This window comes from Heterodontus francisci, chromosome 18 (genome assembly GCF_036365525.1).
Source record: "Heterodontus francisci isolate sHetFra1 chromosome 18, sHetFra1.hap1, whole genome shotgun sequence".
NCBI classification, from domain to species: Eukaryota; Metazoa; Chordata; class Chondrichthyes; order Heterodontiformes; family Heterodontidae; genus Heterodontus; species Heterodontus francisci.
The window spans coordinates 49959151-49977104 of NC_090388.1; the positions used below are offsets into that span (position 1 = coordinate 49959151).

The window sequence follows — 17954 nt, forward strand, 5'->3', positions numbered from 1 at the left end:
ATCTTGAGGTTGGATACTTACGATCATTGTCATGAACAATCTGAAAATTCTTGACAGATGCCTGTGTGACTCTTCCATGGAAATTCAGCACATAGGACTGTGTGTCATCATTCCAAACAGGCACCTTGTTGTGCAACTCGATTAGGTTTTCCATATTTCTGTTCTGCCACATTAATAGCAAACTTTCATGCTCCTGCAGGATTTATTGAAAGCAAGACTAATCATTGCAGAAAATTTAAACATATCCAGCACACAGAAAATTCAGATACGACAAAGGAGAACCGGAGAATTAGACAACAGCAAATAAGAAACTGCCTCTATTTTGGAATTGATATCCACATGCTTTAAATTTTTCATTATTGCTGTTATGTCAATAGGCCCTTTTGTGAGATTAAAAAGTCTATAAATGAAACTATTTAACAGTTAAATTTAAAATTTACAAAATGTAGCCAGTTGTAAAAACAGTTACACATTTGTTGCACAGCACAAAAGGATGTAATTAAATTGCAATCGCAATGTTTTAAGTATTCAACTGCTGTATATTTGTTTATTGAAATTTTATTTTGAATTGGTGTATTTTCATTGCTCATAGGGAATGCCACTAATTGTTTATATCACTGATCATTATGAAAGATGTCACCCTTATCCTCAGAGAAATCCAAACTGGTCAATATCCACAATACCTGAATTCTGGTGTAAAAATTGCACCTACAAGTAGAGTTTTGGTGGCCTCAATGTGGTCTTTAAACTTGATAGGTTTTCATATTTATTTCAAATAATTCTGCATTAAGCCTGCAAGACTCATTGTATTTAGAACCCTTGCCCCTGGCAGAAATTTTTACATAGTCTGGATTCGAGTTTCATTCCTACGGGTGAGAGAAGTGATTCAACTAACTGTACACAGAGCCCGCCTTATATACATTTTCAGAATACCTGCTTTATTTCAGCAACACTGTTTACTCAGCATGCCAACAGTTCCTTGAAACCCTATTGGTATCACCACATATAACATGATTTTAGAGACCTCTAAACTATGAAGATCTCTTATTTTTTTAAGGACTTACATTGCGAGGTCTGATGGGGACTCGTTCATGACTCATGCTCATCCCTGGAATGACAACAGTCATTTTCCGTGGCCCTTTAAAGCCAAGGACATTGGTCTCCTGGAAAGAATAAAAAGTGCAAACTGGCACCATTAATAATTCATGGGGATGCTATTGCTCATATCACAACCAATTTGCCAGTCAGATTAATGATGCAAGAATGAGTTAGAATATTCAGCTACCAAGTTACTAAGAACTTAACACCAAGGAATGGTTTCCAAGGAAAATTTAAAATCGAATGTAATTTGACAATGACTCCTGTAATGATTCATTTTCATAGATTTAAATAAAAAGCTTGGAAACCAAAGGCATGCTTGAAGTGGGGTCTGCAAGGTCAGCAGATTTCTGCCAAGGATACCACCTGAGAAACCTAAAAGTGCTGTTTGTGGAGAGGAGTAACACTGAATCTAAACGTGCTGTATGTGGAGAGGAGTAACGCTGACTGTAATCGTGCTGTATATGGAAAGGAGTAATGATCAATATAAACATGCTGTGCGCTGAAAGAAAATGTGCTGTAATTGAAGAGGAATAATTCTGAATGTAAATGTGCTGTATATGGAGAGGAATAATGCTGAATGTAAGCGTGCTGTGCTTGGAGCGGTATAATGCTGAATGAACCTGGAAAGGAGTAACACAATCTAATTTTGCTGTGCCTGGAGAGAGGTGCTGGGTGAGTGCCCATTATTCACTGTAATTATTGTTACACTAAACTATTGATGTGCTTGTGAGTACATCATTCATTATAATTATTTATATGCCAGGGAATTTTTTTTTTTTTTAAAGTGTGATTGTACCCAGTGTGAATATATCTGCTGCTACAAGCCTTTTCCTTTGTTTTTATGCTCAAGATGAAGGATGTTAGTATTGGAAAACAGAACACTTTCTGGATCAGACAACTGATTTTAAATCAAGCACCTACTAGCAACCTAATGGCTCTCCGAGCAGAGTTACCTGTATACTGCCAATTAGTGCCAAACTAATTGCGCTGTGGATTTATAGCTAAAAACTGGGTTGAAGCAGTTAGAACTCCTTTAATTTAGGATCCTTACACTCAGTTTATGAGGCTAGGTTGACTTTGTATCTAGGCTTCAGGAAGTGAAAAATTTGTAATTAACCAGTTACAACATCCAATCTCCCATGCTTTTTTAAAAAATCCATTCACGGGATGTGGGTGCACTGGCACAGCCAGCATTTATTGTCCATCCCTAACTGTCCTTGAGAAGGTGGTGGTGGTGAACCAGCTTCTTGAATACAGCTGGTGGCTTGCTAGGCTATTTCAGAGGGCAGTTAAGAGTCAACCACATTAGTGTGGGTCTGGAGTCACAAAGGGCCAGAGTGGATAAGGATGGCAGATTTCGCTCCCTAAAGGCCATTTGTAAACCAGATGTTTTTTTACAGCAATCTGGTAGTTTCATTATCACCATTACTGAATTACATTGAGAAATAGATGCCAGGGTAACTATCGATCATTACCAGAAACCACTCATCCCAGTAAAATTTTATCATTGTGCACGGCACCTTTTTTGTGCACCTGCGTACGCACATTTAATGTGGAACAAGGCCTGCGCAGTATCTTCCATGCTGCTGCACTGCCACGCATAAGCATAGCTTAGCGGGAACACTGCCTGTTAACTGCTGCTCTTCACTGTTTGTTGCACTGAGTCCACATCAATTACTGCATTATCTGACATTATATTCCCATTTAATTCCCATGCAGTAATAAAAATAGAAAGCAATTCTGTCATATAACGAGCCATTTTTACAAAAAAAACTAAGCATTTATTTGGCCACAAGACGAAAGAGAATTGTAAATAGTCTACAACACCGTTACAGATATATTTTGACAATATTGCACCAACAGCAGAACTAAGCAAAGACTGTAATCAGTTATAAGGTTTCTCCACATTACAGGTACAGGAACAGATGTGAAAAAGTTCAGTTGTGAATCTACTTTATTGAGACAAAATCAGAACAAGTTCATTAAGTTTTACTCAAACTAAAGCAATAAACTCAGGCAGCAATTTACAGTCTAACATGTGCAATATACTTCCCATAATGGTTCTGGATGGCAGAAGTGCACATCTTCTCCTGCAGCTTTTGGTCTTTGTACTTCTCTTGTTTCTTGTTCTTCTCCACCGGATAGACCCCATCGGGAGGATCTCTTTTATCTTGGCTCTTATCCAATCAACCCTTCCCAATGTCCTATGTTCATCCCTATGACGATTCACCAGAACAGGAGGATATATACCCTTTGCAGAGTGATTCTTGACAACGCAGCCAGCTGTTGACGTCATCAGACTGCGCCAAGTTGCGTACATGCACAAGCGGGCTCCTGCTCTCTGTGCGTGCATTTGCCAGGATTGGTTGGCACATGCGCAGATGATGTCATTACGTAACGCGGGGAAGAGAGTGGGTGGGTGGGTGGGGTGATGGAAGCAGGGAGAGCGCGGCCGAAGGCCTTGGTGGCAGCTCTCCACCCCACCCCACCCCACCAATTCTCCCCCCGCCCACTCTCTCCACCCCAACCCCGCCCACTCTCTCCACCCCAACCCCGCCCACTCTCTCCACCCCAACCCCGCCCACTCTCTCCACCCCAACCCCGCCACCCCCACCGCGCTCTCTCCGGCCACTCGCTCCCTGCTTCCCCGCCCGCTTGTTCTCTGCTTCCCCCGCTGGCTCATTCTCTGCTTCCCCCGCTCGCGCTCTCCGGCCATTGTGTGCTGCCATGGGTTTACGTTACCTTTGTGAATTTGAGCAGCGCCATTTAGTCCTGGCAGCTGCCTGAACGTCGCTGACTGTGACGTTTTAGTGAAACAGGCAGCATATGCGCATGTACCAGTGCAGCACCACCTAGTGGTTATGTTGTCAGCAAAACAGCCTACCCATTATGACGTCTCTATTCATCATCTCAGTATCAGTACATTCCTTCAGTCGCTTATTTCTAGCAGCACCCAAACATCCCGTGTTTTCAGCTTACACATGCAGTTAAAGTCTCTGCAAGGTCTTTCATAACACACATGGTTTGAAGCTTGGCACTGCTTCCGATAATTCCTCTACTTCAACATGAGTTTATAGCATGTCCTACTTCTGCATTTTATCTTAAACCAAGAAATTTTATAAGGCACTCTTAATTTCCGACACAGACCCATAGGATTTCAGTTACTGTTTAATGGGCTGTCCAAATTAGGCACCTCAGACTTTACAATGATAAAGCATTCCATGCCGTTCTGATGAAAGGTCACAGACCCGAAACATTAACTCTGCTTCTCTCTCCACAGATGCTGCCTGACCTGCTGAATATTTCCAACACTGTTTTTATTTCAGATTTCCAGCATCTGCAGTATTTCCTTTTATTCTACTGCTATAATACTTACATAGCAAATTGCTGCTAACTCCTGTCTGGTATTGGTTTCATCGAGCAACCCAACTGCTTTTGCAGGATTTACTCCATTATCATAGATTGTAAACTTAGTCCCCATTAAGTTTGACCTGATGGAAAAGAAATGCAGCACAATAATGATCAAACAAATGTCCACAACAATCAAAGGCACAAGTGATAAAATATTCTGAAGTGTAGAGACATGGGAAATTCTGCCAGTTTGCTTGCACCAGTAAAAATCATCATTTAACAAGTAACATGTGATAAGATACTTCTGATGACATTGGCAGCCTTTATATCAATGAACTGTAATGTCCACTTAAAAATCATTGTGAATCATAGACATGAGCCTGCTCTCATTTCTCGAGTCCCTGGTTTCATGCCAATAATTTGAAATCAGAATATTTGTTTTTTTTTTAAATTGATGGCTAAGTTACATAGCATTCACAGCACAGAAACAGGCCATTCAGCCCAACAGATCAATGCTCGTATAGGAATAGCAAAATGAAGAAAAACTTTAAAATAGTAACTCCAATCCCGTAGCTTTTCAAGGCCAGACAACTCATTCCTAATTGTGCTTCTATTTCTTTTTGCTGCTTTACATCGTTTGAATTTGAAGAGTCTGATGGTTTGGAAAGGGCTGATTTTGTGTGGTTACCTTATTGGTGGTGAAGTCTTAAACCAGAACACCACAATTTGTACAAATAAGTTGAGACATATGCAAATCAAAGGGAACATGGATAAAGCTTTTGATGTGCGACCCATGCCTCCATATTACAATTCCATGCAGCCCTTTTAGATGCCAAATAAAAGGCTGGTTAACAAAATTGAGGCTCATGGAATAGGAGGGTCAGTGTCCAATTGGATAAAAGATTGGCTTAAGGACAGAAAACAGTGAGTCATAGTAAATGGTTGTTTTTCAGACTGGAAAATGGTACACAGGGGTGTTCCCCAAAGATCAGTGCTAGGACCACTGCTTTTTTTGCTATATATAAATGACATAATCTTGGAATACAGAGTAGAATCTCAAAATTTGCCGATGATACCAAACTTGGAGGAGTGGGAAACAGTGAGGAAAATACAAACAGCCTGCAACAGGACATAGATAGGTCAGCAGAATGGGCAGACAAGTGGCAGATGGAATTTAATACAGACAAGTGTGAGGTGATGCAGTTTGACAGAAGGGATACGGTGAGGAAATACAGACTTAATGGCACAGTTCTAAAGAACGTGCAGGAACAGAGGGACCTGGGGGTGCATGTGCATTGATCTTTGAAGATGGCAGGACACTAAGAGAGTGGTTAGCAAAATATATGGGATCTTGGGCTTCATAAATAGAAGCATTGAGTACAAAAGCAGCAAAGTTAATCTGAACCTTTATAAAGGTTTAGGCCCCAGCTAGAGTATTACTTCCAGTTCTGGTCAGCACACTTCAGGAAGGATGTGAAGGTCCTTGAGATGCTGCAGGGGAGATTTACTAGAATGGTTCCAGGGATGGGAGATTTGAGTTACACAGTTAGGTTGGAAAAGCTGGGGTTGTTCTCATTGGAATAAAGGAGATTGATAGGAGATTTTAATTCTTTCATGGGATGTGGGCGTCGCTGGCAAGGACAGCATTTGTTGCCCATCTTTAATTGCCCTTGAGCAGGTTATGGTGAGCCGCCTTCTTGAATTGCTGCAGTTCATCTGGTGCGGGTACTCCCACAGTGCTCTTAGGAAGGGAGATCCAGGATTTTGATCCAGCAACAGAGAAGGAATGGCAACATAGTTCCAAGTCAACAGGGTGTGTGGCTTGGAGGGGAACTTGCAGTGGTGGTCTTCCCATGCATCTGCTGCCCTTGCCTACTAGGTGGTAGAGGTCACTGGTTTGGAAGATGCTGTTGAAGAAGCATTGGTGAGTTGCTGCAGTGCATCTTGTATATGGTACACACTGCTGCCACTGTGGCGGAATCAGTTTTTAAGTTGGTGGATGGGGTGCTGATCAAGCGGTCTGCTTTGTCCAGGATGATTCCCAGCCTTTTGTGTGTTGTTGGAACCGCACTCATCCAAGCAAGTATTCCTTCACGTTCCTGACTTGTGCCTTGTAGATGATGGACAGGATTTATCTCCACTTGGAGAGGCAGGGATTAATCAAGGATAGTCAGCATGGCTTTGACAGGGGAAGATCGTGTCTAACTAACTTGATTGAATTTTTCAAGGTGGTGACTAGATGTGTAGATGAGGGTAAAGCAGTTGATGGACTTCAGTAAGGCTTTTGATAAAGTCCCGCATGGGAGATTGGTTAAAAACCCAAGAGCCCCTGTGATCCAGGGCAATTTGGCAAATTGGATTCAAAATTGGATTAGTGGCAGGAGGCAGAGGGTAATGGTCGAGGGTTGTTTTTGCAAGTGGAAGCCTGTGACCAGCGGTGTACCGCAGGGATCGGTGCTGGGACCCTTGCTGTTTGTAGTGTACATTAATGATTTAGATGTGAACATAGGCGGTATGATAAGTAAGTTCGCAGATGACATGAAAATTGGTGGCATTGTAAATAGTGAGGAGGAAAGCCTTAGTTTACAGGACGATATAGATGGGCTGGTATGATGGGCGGAGCAGCGGCAATTGGAATTTAATCTGAGAAGTGTGAGGTGATACATTTTGGGAGGACTACAAGGCCAGGGAATATACAATGGATGGTAGGACCCTGGGAAATACAGAAGGTCAGAGGGACCTTGGTGTACTTGTTCATAGATCACTGAAGGCAGCAGCACAGGTAGATAAGGTGGTTAGGAAGGCATATGTGATACTTGCCTTTATCAGCTGAGGCATAGAATATAAGAGCAGGGAGGTTATGATGTAGCTGTATAAAACGCTAGTTAGGCCACAGCTGGAGTACTGTGTACAGTTCTGGGCACCACACTATAGTAAGGATGTGATTGTACTAGAGGGTGCAGAGGAGATTCACCAGGATGTTGCCTGGGCTGGAGCATTTCAGCTATGAAGAGACTGAAAAGGCTACGGTTGTTTTCCTTAGAGCAGAGGAGGCTGAGGGGGGACCTAATTGAGGTATACAAAATTATGAGGGGCATTGATAGGTTAGATAGGAAGAAATTTTTCCCCTTAGTGGAGGGGTCAATAACCAGGGGGTATAGATTTAAGGTAAGGGGCAGGAGGTTTAGAGGGGATTTGAGGAAAAATTTTTTCACCCAGAGGGTGGTTGGAATCTGGAATACTCTGAAGGAGTGGTCGAGGCAGGAACCCTCACAACATTCAAGAAGTATTTAGATAAGCACTTGAAACGCCATAGCAAACAAGACTACGGGCCAAGTGCTGGAAAATGGGACTAGAAATAGTTAGGTGCTTGATGGCCGGCACAGACACGATGGGGCGAAGGGCCTGTTTCTGTGCTGTATAACTCTATGACAGGCTTTGTGAAGACAGGAGGTGGGTTACTCACCTCAGAATTCCCAGTCTCTGACCTGCTCTCATAGCCACAGTATTTATATGGCGGGTCCAGTTCACTTTCAGGTCAATGGTAACCCCAAGGATGTTGATGGTGGGGGATTCAGCGATGGTAATGTCATTGAATGTCAAGGGGAGATGGTTAGATTCTGTCTTGTTGGAGATGGTTATTGCCTAGCACTTGTGTGGCACAAATGTTACTTGCCACTTATTAGCCCAAGCCTGAATGTTGTTCAGGTCTCGCTGCATATGGACAGGGACTGCTTCAGTATCTAAGGAGTTGCGAATGGTACTGAACATTGTGCAATCATCAAAGGTTCTCAATGATTTCAAAAGGAAATTGGATGAACACTTGAGGGAAGTAACCTTGCAGGACTACGGGGATTGGGTGAGGAGTGCAACTGATTGGATTGCTCTGTGGAGAGCCGACATGGACACGATGGGCCAAATGGCACCCTCCAGTGCCATAAATGACTCTATGAATCTTGTATTAAACCATTCATTACTGAAATTTTCAACTGTTTTTAGTTTAGCTCACACTGCAATGCCTGATTTGCCACCATTAATAGATGCCTTTCCTGTTTCAGATTCTGATGAGACCTGTTCCACCAGTGAAGAACTACAAGTAATAAATAGCTGCAGGTATCCAGAGCAAGATCAAAGCCATTCAGCAGAATGTGCCACCCTCAAAGCTACCTACTTGCAAAGATTATCAAAATTTTGCATGGATCATTGCTGGCCAATTAGACATATTGTATCCTGCGCTTTGGTTGACAATGAAGAGTGAAGTTTTTGTTGCCAAGGGACGACAGGCTCACTGCCAAAATCAACAGCCTATTTAATAGAATTTGTCACCAGAGAACACACTTTTTTGGAATCTCAAAAGGGTGCTTTAGGATATTGCCATTTAGTTAACATAACCCAAAAGACTCATGTGATTTGGGAGAGCATATTCCCTTGATTAATGAGTGCACTGTACTCTAGTCTTTGCAGCCTATGGAATAGAATCGTCCTTAGGTGACAGTGCTAAGGGTTACCTGCTACACCTATTTTTAGCTAAAAAAGATGAAGGATGTTGGTGTGATGGAATGGAACACCTATCCACTTCTAATGTCAGTAACAAGCAAACCCTTATCAGGTGAAGTACAAGTTGGTAAAAGTAAATCTCCCTTTATATTTTTCCAACAAGCCTTCCTTTGGCAAGGACTATGCAAGTGACATACAAGATAAACCTCTCTTAATCCAGCCCAACAATGTCCCTTGAGCCAAACCCAAAAGCACACCTTATTTATACCAATGGAGCGTTTTAATTCCCTATAACATCTATTCTGATAGCATCAGTGAGTAGGATTATTATTTGTGATTTTTTTTCCCAATTTATGGACACTGAGAAATTATTTTAGTTACTATCAAAAAACTTTCATTTAATCAATTTAGCCTACATTGGAACCCAAGTCTCAGAGAAAAGGGACACTGCACAAACTCTCAGCATTGTCATGTCCTTCAAAGGCCTATCCAAAATGAAAGTTGTGAAATGGATTACTACCTGCTCAGCAATTCCTCAATATGCATTATTTAAATAAACTTAGTACTGAAGGTAAATTGAAGTCATCTGATGGATGTACCATAAAACCCAGCATATTGATTGCGCCAATGTAAACATTCAGACACACATTAATGCCACTCAGCAACATTAATCATGCCAGCACACAAGTCTTATATCAAAGTTTGTAGCTTATAAAATTCTTTAGCGTTTGTACAGAACTTTATAAGAGATAGTCTGTAGTTTATTATATGAAAATGTACTGACCTTAATTTCCCTACGTAGCTGTCAGCTTCTCGTGACAAATCTGTAGCATCAACAGATATCAGATAATTTGAAGTTTTGCTCTTTTTCCTTTTTCTTCCAGCTAACAAAAATAGCTGTGAAAAACAAAGCAATAAAATTTTTAGAGTTCTCTTATCACAGCCAGTTCCTCCACCCTATCTTTCTCCAGTCACAGCAGCAACCCAGTAGGAAATTTATTTTCTCTTCAAAGATTTTTGAGTTATTCAATGTGTTCATTAAGAACTCATTGCTGCAGACTAGAACACTTCATACTAATTTTGCATGCTAAACATGCAATGATGGCAGGTGAGGTCCCCTAAATGAAACATATTTGGAAAATTATCCCTCCCCCACTGCATGTCAGCTTCAAGCATTTCCGAGTCAGCTGCAGAATAAAGTTCCCTATACTTAGAATTATTAGGGAATTTCTGTACAGGTTCACAAAAATTGGCCTGAAAAAAAACTGAATTGCAACGTTAGCAGATGATGTCTGTATTACGATGTTCATTACCATTTGCAACTCCTCAGATACTGAAGTGGTCCACATCCAAATAAAGCAAGACCTGGATAACATTCAGGCATGAGTTAATAAGTGGCAAGTGACATTCATGCCACACAAGTGCCAGGCAAAGACCATCTCCAATAAGAGAGAATCTAACCATCTCCCCTTGATATTCAATGGCATTACCATTGCTGAATCCCCCACAATCAACATCCTGGGGATTGCCATTGGCCAGAAACTGAACTGCAGCAGCTACATAAATACTGTGGCTAAAAGAGGAAGTCAGAGACTGGGAATTCTGCAGCGAGTAACCCACCTTCTGACTCCCCAAAGTCTGTCCACCATCTACATGGCACAAGTCAGGAGTGTGATGGAATACTCTCTATTTGCCTGGTTGAATGCAGCTCCAACACCACTCAGAAGCTTGACACTATCCAGGACAAAGCAGTCCACTTGATCAGCACCCCACCTAAAACATTCACTTCCTCACCATCGACGCACAACGGCAGCTGTGCGTACCATATACAAGATGCATTGCAGCAACTCACCACGCCTCCTTCACGGCATCAGCTAATTTTGTACACGAGTGAAAATGCCAATTTTGTACCCAGATGAAAAGGGCATGGATGGAGACAGCAGGGGAGGCGATCAGCTGTGGGGTGGACCGACGTACGTGATTGCAGTGTCCAAAGTAGATCAATGACCTGATGCGTTCCGGCAAGGTGACTGCAGCGCATAACATTTAAGCTTGTAGCCTTATATGTGACTAAAGATGAGAATGAATTTGAAGAATGGGGTGCCGATCCAGTCAGTGAATATGTCCAGGCAGCAGCATTGGCTGCCACATGTATGAGAGCCTCTCTATGGAGGACACCAGTCAGAGTTGACCCCGGCACTGCCAATACCAAATGGCTGCATGCAGGAGGCATCTCTGTGGCGCCCTGATGGACAATTCAGCTGCCACTACCCCTAGGCATAGTGCGTGTCTATGAGCGGCAAGTGACAGCATTAATTTATATATTTTCAGGAGATGCGTGAGAAAGAGCAAGAACTGCTGGCGGTGCCCCATATATGGCGATCCTCATGCCAATAGAAAAGGTGGCATTGGAGCTGAGAGGCATAGAGGCAGGGCAGGCTATCACTGACGGTGAGACGGGTGTGGAGCCCTGAGAGAGCGAGTGGTCTAATGGATGGGCGCAATGGGTCCACCACTGGTCACATAGAGCTCCAGATGATGAATATTTAGAAGGACATGATGGAGCATACACTGCCTTCTCATCACTCTTCTCTCTCTTTCACAGGTCATGTACAAGGACAGGCAGCTGCAGAACCTCTGGTCCAGCCTTCCACCTCTGAGAAGGAACAGACTTCAGATGATCCAGTGTCACATTATTTCCTCACACCCTCCACCAGTGCAGGTATTCTCACGTCAGTGGGGAGTTGCACATGAGTAGCAAACTGGTCTGATGCAGCGATGAGTGGCACACTGGGAGATCATGGAATGATCCAGATGCAAATAGGTTCAGCGCCACAGTGACCTTCACTGCCACAGACATTGGGTGCCTACCACTTCCCACTGGGCTCAACTCTTTCTCCATCATGGCGACCACCTCCTGAGAGAGGCACAGTCTTCGGCGACAGCGCTGCTCTGACATTTTCCAGGAAGCAGAGCCTCTGACAATAGACCCTCTCTGGTGGGTAGCGCATATGCATAGAGGCTGGTTGCATGCCACTCTGCACCCTCCCCTGTGCCCCCTTCCAGTCTCATGATCCTGGTGCTCCTCTGGATGTGGCAGCTCCACTCCTGGTGGCTGCAGCTCTCTCCCTCTCTGATGCTCCTCCTCACTGGAGGTCTCAAAGCCTGAATGAATGAGTCCCATTGCAAACTACTGCACTCACTTCTCAAGGTCTCCCACCCCCTTACTCTGTATACCCAAGTTGCAAGTCAGAGAGAACACTCAATCAGATTGCTGCCACTGTGCTCACCAAGCTTGGCTAGTCACCAGATTGCTACTGCCGCTGTTTACTCACTGTCTCCCGCCCTACAATGCCATGCTACCTTTTGCAATGGCTGCTGACTGCAGTCATGATTGGGCTTCCACCTCATAGCTGGTGAGGCTCTGCAGCTCTGTTATTCTCATATGCCCCTTGCAAAATTGTAATAGCTAGTTGCCTGTTTAACAGGTTTAATTACCTTCCTGCCGCCTTCAAGTGAAGCCTCCACCTGCCAGCCCAGCCATCTCTGGGAATATCCACTAGCAACGTAAACATGTCGGGCTATCCACCACCATTTTGCCACCCCTCCCCACCAGCCCCCCACCTCCCCCCCCAATCTTCACTGTGCTGACAAAATTCTGCCCCATCATTCTATGCATCTGATTGGAATTTAAATTCAAAAAATTAGCTGTTCTAACCTACTGCATCACTTTGTCCATCTGAATTTATGAATTCCCTTTTCTCCTCTCTCCTATCACAGGAAAACCTCTGTACATATTTATTATAGATGGGTCACAAGTTATCCTCATGATTTGCAAGTGGAGACTCCTCTGTTTAACTACACAATATACCTTTATTAGAACTACGCATTTTTCTTCACAGCCTTTCCATGCTTTTTCCAATTCAAGATCCTACTCTAATACTTCCATCTATTCAGGCAACATAAGATGACAATTTAACTGCCCCCTCAATAAAAAAAAATCTCACATTCCCTGAGAGAGTACTGAAATTTGAATTGAAACACTGGTAAACATCAATACTGTTGGAGCTGATGAATTTATATTTTATTTTTCTTCCATCTAAGTTTACAGCTACAAGCAAGGGATGCTCACCTTTTTTCCATCATCCCGTTCAAGATGCATGAAATAGGTTGGGTAGAGACCACGGTCCATTCCCTTTTTGTCCCGGGTGATCCTGCATTTGATGGTTATTCCGCGAGGGGCAGGCCTCAATGCAAACTCTTCCAAGCTGTCTATTTCAATCAAGTTTAAGCCTGATCCAGGTGAAGGGAGTGAGGCAGCAGTTGGTTCCTGCAAATTAGAAGTGAAGAACTCAATATAAATCAAGGTATCAAATCTATGTAGCATTGCCGGGGCCAAGTCCAGAAGTTTTGGCAAGCAAAAGCAAAACCACAGGAACAGAAATTTCAGAAGACCGGTGGATTGTCCCTCCTGTCATAGCAATTAAGCCAATTATTTAGTGACCCCTTACTCTGTTTTTGTCATGGAGACTGCTCCAACACAGTCATATTTCAATGCTTTTTGACAGCTTTACAAAAGGCCATAGAAAAATGCGAGCTATACCTGTCCTCTTCTGGTTGACCGATGAAACCCACTCCCATACCAAAACACATCTTCGCCCTCAGTAGCCCAGAAATACATCTCTCATTTGCATCAGCCCCTCTGCCAGAGCCCAAACACATCCACCAGAACTATGGCCCAGTTACACAACCCAACATAGAAACTACACCACATTATCAAGGAAGTTGCTGACAGGATGCTATAAACTTCCCAAGAGAACAGGGAAAAAGAGGTATTTCTATATAATTAGCAGAGTGAGGGATAAAATTAGAAGCTGGGTTGACAATTACAAAGTAGCTCAGGAAGAGGCCTGGCAGTAGTTATCTATGGGCGATCAATTTCAGAAAATATTCTATGCGATGGAGAGGAGGTGTTACTAACAGCTTCGACTGTTTTATGCAGGTATTACATAATTGTTTACCACTTGCCGTCCCTGAAGGGACAACAGTGTTTCTTTAAATTCAAATCTCTTAAACTGAATTAATCTCTCACCTTGCTTGATTGCTTGCTGGTAGCAGACGAGGGCCTTACATTTTCGTAACTCTGCGAGCTCGAAGTATTGTCATTCTCCTCATCATCATCTTCAAAGTTCATGCTTCCAGAGATTCCTGTATTTATGGAGAACTTTATCTACACCCATATTTAATGGTTTCATAAATAATTTAGTGTTTTATTTTAAATAGTGACTCCTGCACTGAAAAAAAATTGACAGTGAATGCCAGTAGACTCCTTGACCACACAGGCATCACTAACTGTCTAGTGTGATTTGATCATCACTCTAAGATAACGCAAAAAATTGGCATATGGATTTCACTGTCACTAAGCCCAAGGTGGCATATTTTGGAGAAAAGAAAAGAAAAATGCACTTTGAAAGGGGAAGGTTGAGTGATGTAAAATGGGAGAACTTAAAGATTCAGGTACACAAGACATTAAAAGCAGCAGCTTACATGGGTAAGGCCATTAGAAAAAACTAATTGGAATATTTAGAGTTTTATGCCAAGAGGTATAGAATATATGATGAGGTTAAGAAGAATATAAGGTGAAATGGTTAATGTATATAAAACTTTAATAAGGCCATATATGGAGCAGTGTGCGCATTTTTGGACTCTGCACGATAGGAATGATGTTGAGGCAATAGAGAAGGTGCAGTGCAGACTCAGCAGGATGCTGAAACTATGAGGAAACACAAATGCAAAGAGACTTGAAAAAAAATGCAGCTGTTTTTGTTAGAACAAAAAAGGTTAAGGAGTGTTTTGATAGCGTTGTCTAAAATTATGAATGAAATTGACAGTTGATAGAAACAGATTGCAATTTGCCACTTCTAACACAGGTTGTTGGATATATGACAGTTGGAATGTTTTACATTCATGAGATAGTAGCTCGGCTGAACCTGGCATCCAAAAGACGGCACCCTCTGACAGTGCAACACTTCCTTAGTACTGCACAAGATAGTCAACCTATTAGGTGCTCTAGTTTCGAACGGGGTTTGAAACCAGCTGGTGCAAAGTGTGTGACTGCTCAGCCAACACAAAGGTAGAAAACTCAAAGGTGTAATCAATAATTAGGCACAACAATTATCCAGTTTATCGCCTACTTCACCATATTCACAAATAGCATTATTTATATTATATCCAGTTAAGAGAAACTGAGACAAACAGGATCTGGAGAACTACCCTACCCCTTTGTTCCATTACTTCTTGGATGTCTGGTTTTGATGCAGAGTCCAGGAGTGCTTCAACGTCATCACTAGCGGCCATGGATTGTCCAATTGACAGGATTTGGATTTTGGTGCTAACCTCCTGTACCTCATTGCTTATGAAGGCTCCCGGCCCATCAATACCTGCAGGCAGGAAAACATTTTTTTTTTAAATAACTCACATTAACGCTCAACAAAGATCACTAGTCCTGATCGGTTCTTCCTGCATTATGCATCATCCACAATTGACAGGCCAGTCCCCACCTTACTTCCTTGTAGCTGCCAGTTTCACTCTGAAACCACATGCTGCACAGTGTATGAGAACTGCTTGGGAGCCCCTTCCTTACTTTTAATTAGTCAGGTGTGAAACACGAAAAGGCAACCAGACTGATCAAATGTCAACTAAGGCAATAACCCTTCAGCTTGTTTAAAAAGGCCCTGAAAATCCACTGACCCTTTGGCAAACTTTTGTTGTAACATTGATAGGTGTCCCCTAGAAGATCTGGAACTGGAAACTAGGCCAGGTATACACAAGTATACAGAGTCCCAGGTCTTATGTTGAACTTTCTGCAATAGCTTGTTGGGGCAGTTTGGGGTGGGAGGAGGAGAGAGATTGGGGAATTCCCAAGTTCAGAGTTCACACATTTTGGACCCAGTTAGTAGTGGTGGAACACACGAGTCATAATAACCAAATCCTCGACAACTGTCAGCCGATGGACCATTTGAGAGTCCAAACAATGATCATGGCCTGGGCCCCCAAAAAGATGAGATAAATTTTTATTTTATTCTAAAACAACCTTCTGACAAAGGGGGATGAGGGACAACAATTTCTTTCTCATGGAGAGAGTGGGGAGGAAAGTGCCGCACTCTTGGCTGCACCTTCCGGTCATCTTTGTATAGCGAGCATCCTGATATGCCCCCAGCAGCTTGGGCTTTCACTATTGCTAGGAAAATTAACAAACTTTTTCAACTGTTTGCTGACCAATTTTCTGACAACTTCTGGCTGATGGCAGAAGTGCCTGTCCCAACATATTTGGGCATATTTAAATGAAGTGGTAAGCGACTATAATTCATTCCACTTTCATTGCCAATGCTCTGTACCATATAAAAGTCCACTGTTGCTAGTTGCCACAGAAAAGCTGGGAGGTAATTTAAGGGCTTACAAGAAAGCTCATTTCTCAGCTGATTTTGGTCAGGTTTTCACTGCTGTTAACTACTATTTACATGTGCATCTTCTGCTCTGGAGTTCCCATTAACACCCTCTCCCCAACCAATTCCATCCAACTGGAAATATCCCACATCATTGTTTTTCAAAGGAAGAGTAAGAAAGGAAGGAGGCTAGCCAGCACAGGAACTGCATGGCAGCCACTAGCCACTAACCTCCACCCCACCCCGGTCCTCTTAAAGTTATACAAACTCAGGTATATGCAGACTGTGCTTCACAACGGAAGCCAGCAATAATTTATGCCTTGTGCTTCAATCTGATCTACAGCCTCTGTTCTTCCAGCGACTGTAAAGATCAAAACTGCCCTTAACCTTTATGCAACAGGGCCATATCAAGTTTCTACAGGGGGCATCAGTAACATTAGTCAATCATCAGCTAGGCACCAATGCATAGTTTGCTAGAGAATACCAGTTCATCCACTTTCCCATGGGTAGCATGACAAAGCACTGCAATTTTAAGGAATGGCATAATTTCAAGATTCAAGGAGTCACAGATTGCAATGTATCCAATACATGCTTCCTTGATCAACACCATCACGGTCAACAGGAAAAGATTCCACTCATTCATCAACTCGTTTGTGACCAGCAGCTCTGCATCATCTACAAGTTACGCCAATACCTTAATTTTAATCTAGTCCATCATGCCAGCACAGACTGATCCAGAAAGCTGCATCTTTGGGTGGCTCTAGGAATCAAAGTCTAACTTCCACAGCCATGGCTAATGATACTTCTGCATTTTCCCAGGATATCTACCAGTTGAGCATTGCCATAAAAAGGTCCATGCTTAAGAGTTATTGTATTTAAATATTGAAAGTGATTTTCCGGTGTCCAGTTTATTCTGTGGGTGCTTTGCAAAACAGTCTGGCTAAGCACTCAAGAATTATAGTGCTGACTGTCGTACATAGAAGCCTCCGAGGAAGAGTGTATTCAAGAGGAATCACAGGATCAGCAACAATTTGAAGAGGACGTGGAGACCTATCCAATTTGCACCTTTTCCGCTTTCTACTAGTATGCCATCATCTAAATCTCTTCTCTGTGTGCATCACTTTACACAGCTCCCACTCATGGCACTTTGTTAAAACGGATTTCAAATCTTGCCAAAAACAGCGTCTGCATGCAAAACAACTTTAGAGCTACTGTTGTTGCACTCATGTGAAATCCAGCGATTGAAAATACAAAACTGAAACTGAAGAGTTATAAAAATGGACTTTTCCTTTAAAAAGTGGACAATGAGCTGGAATAAATGGCCGAAGGTCAAAAGAGCTGGCCTTGTATATTCAGATTGACTTACCTGTCTATTAAGAACAAAAAGATACCTTCTAAGCCAAGAGGTGTCAATTACACCCATCCTGAACCCATCGAGACACATTTTTGAATTGAATGGATTCTTCTGCAACAAAGGAAGTTGTGAAGTAGCCACATCCTGGGCCATTGTGGGTCACTACAGGGAGGGAAAACTATGTCGCCCAATTGAGGCAAAATGTA

At 42.6% G+C, this 17954-nt stretch overlaps 1 protein-coding gene across 6 annotated transcripts in view; it reads right to left on the minus strand.

The window, feature by feature from the left end:
* The window catches only part of LOC137379619 (tubby-related protein 3-like), a 115418-nt gene that overhangs the window by 8374 nt on the left and 89090 nt on the right, over positions 1–17954 (minus strand). For all 6 annotated transcript variants that reach the window (XM_068050697.1, XM_068050698.1, XM_068050696.1 and 3 more), the window contains 7 exons: positions 15228–15389; positions 14042–14157; positions 13082–13279; positions 9734–9846; positions 4478–4592; positions 1065–1163; positions 22–193 (listed from right to left, as the gene is read on the minus strand). In XM_068050697.1, the coding sequence (XP_067906798.1) occupies positions 22–193; positions 1065–1163; positions 4478–4592; positions 9734–9846; positions 13082–13279; positions 14042–14157; positions 15228–15389 (975 nt within the window). The remainder of the gene's footprint in view (positions 1–21; positions 194–1064; positions 1164–4477; positions 4593–9733; positions 9847–13081; positions 13280–14041; positions 14158–15227; positions 15390–17954) is intronic.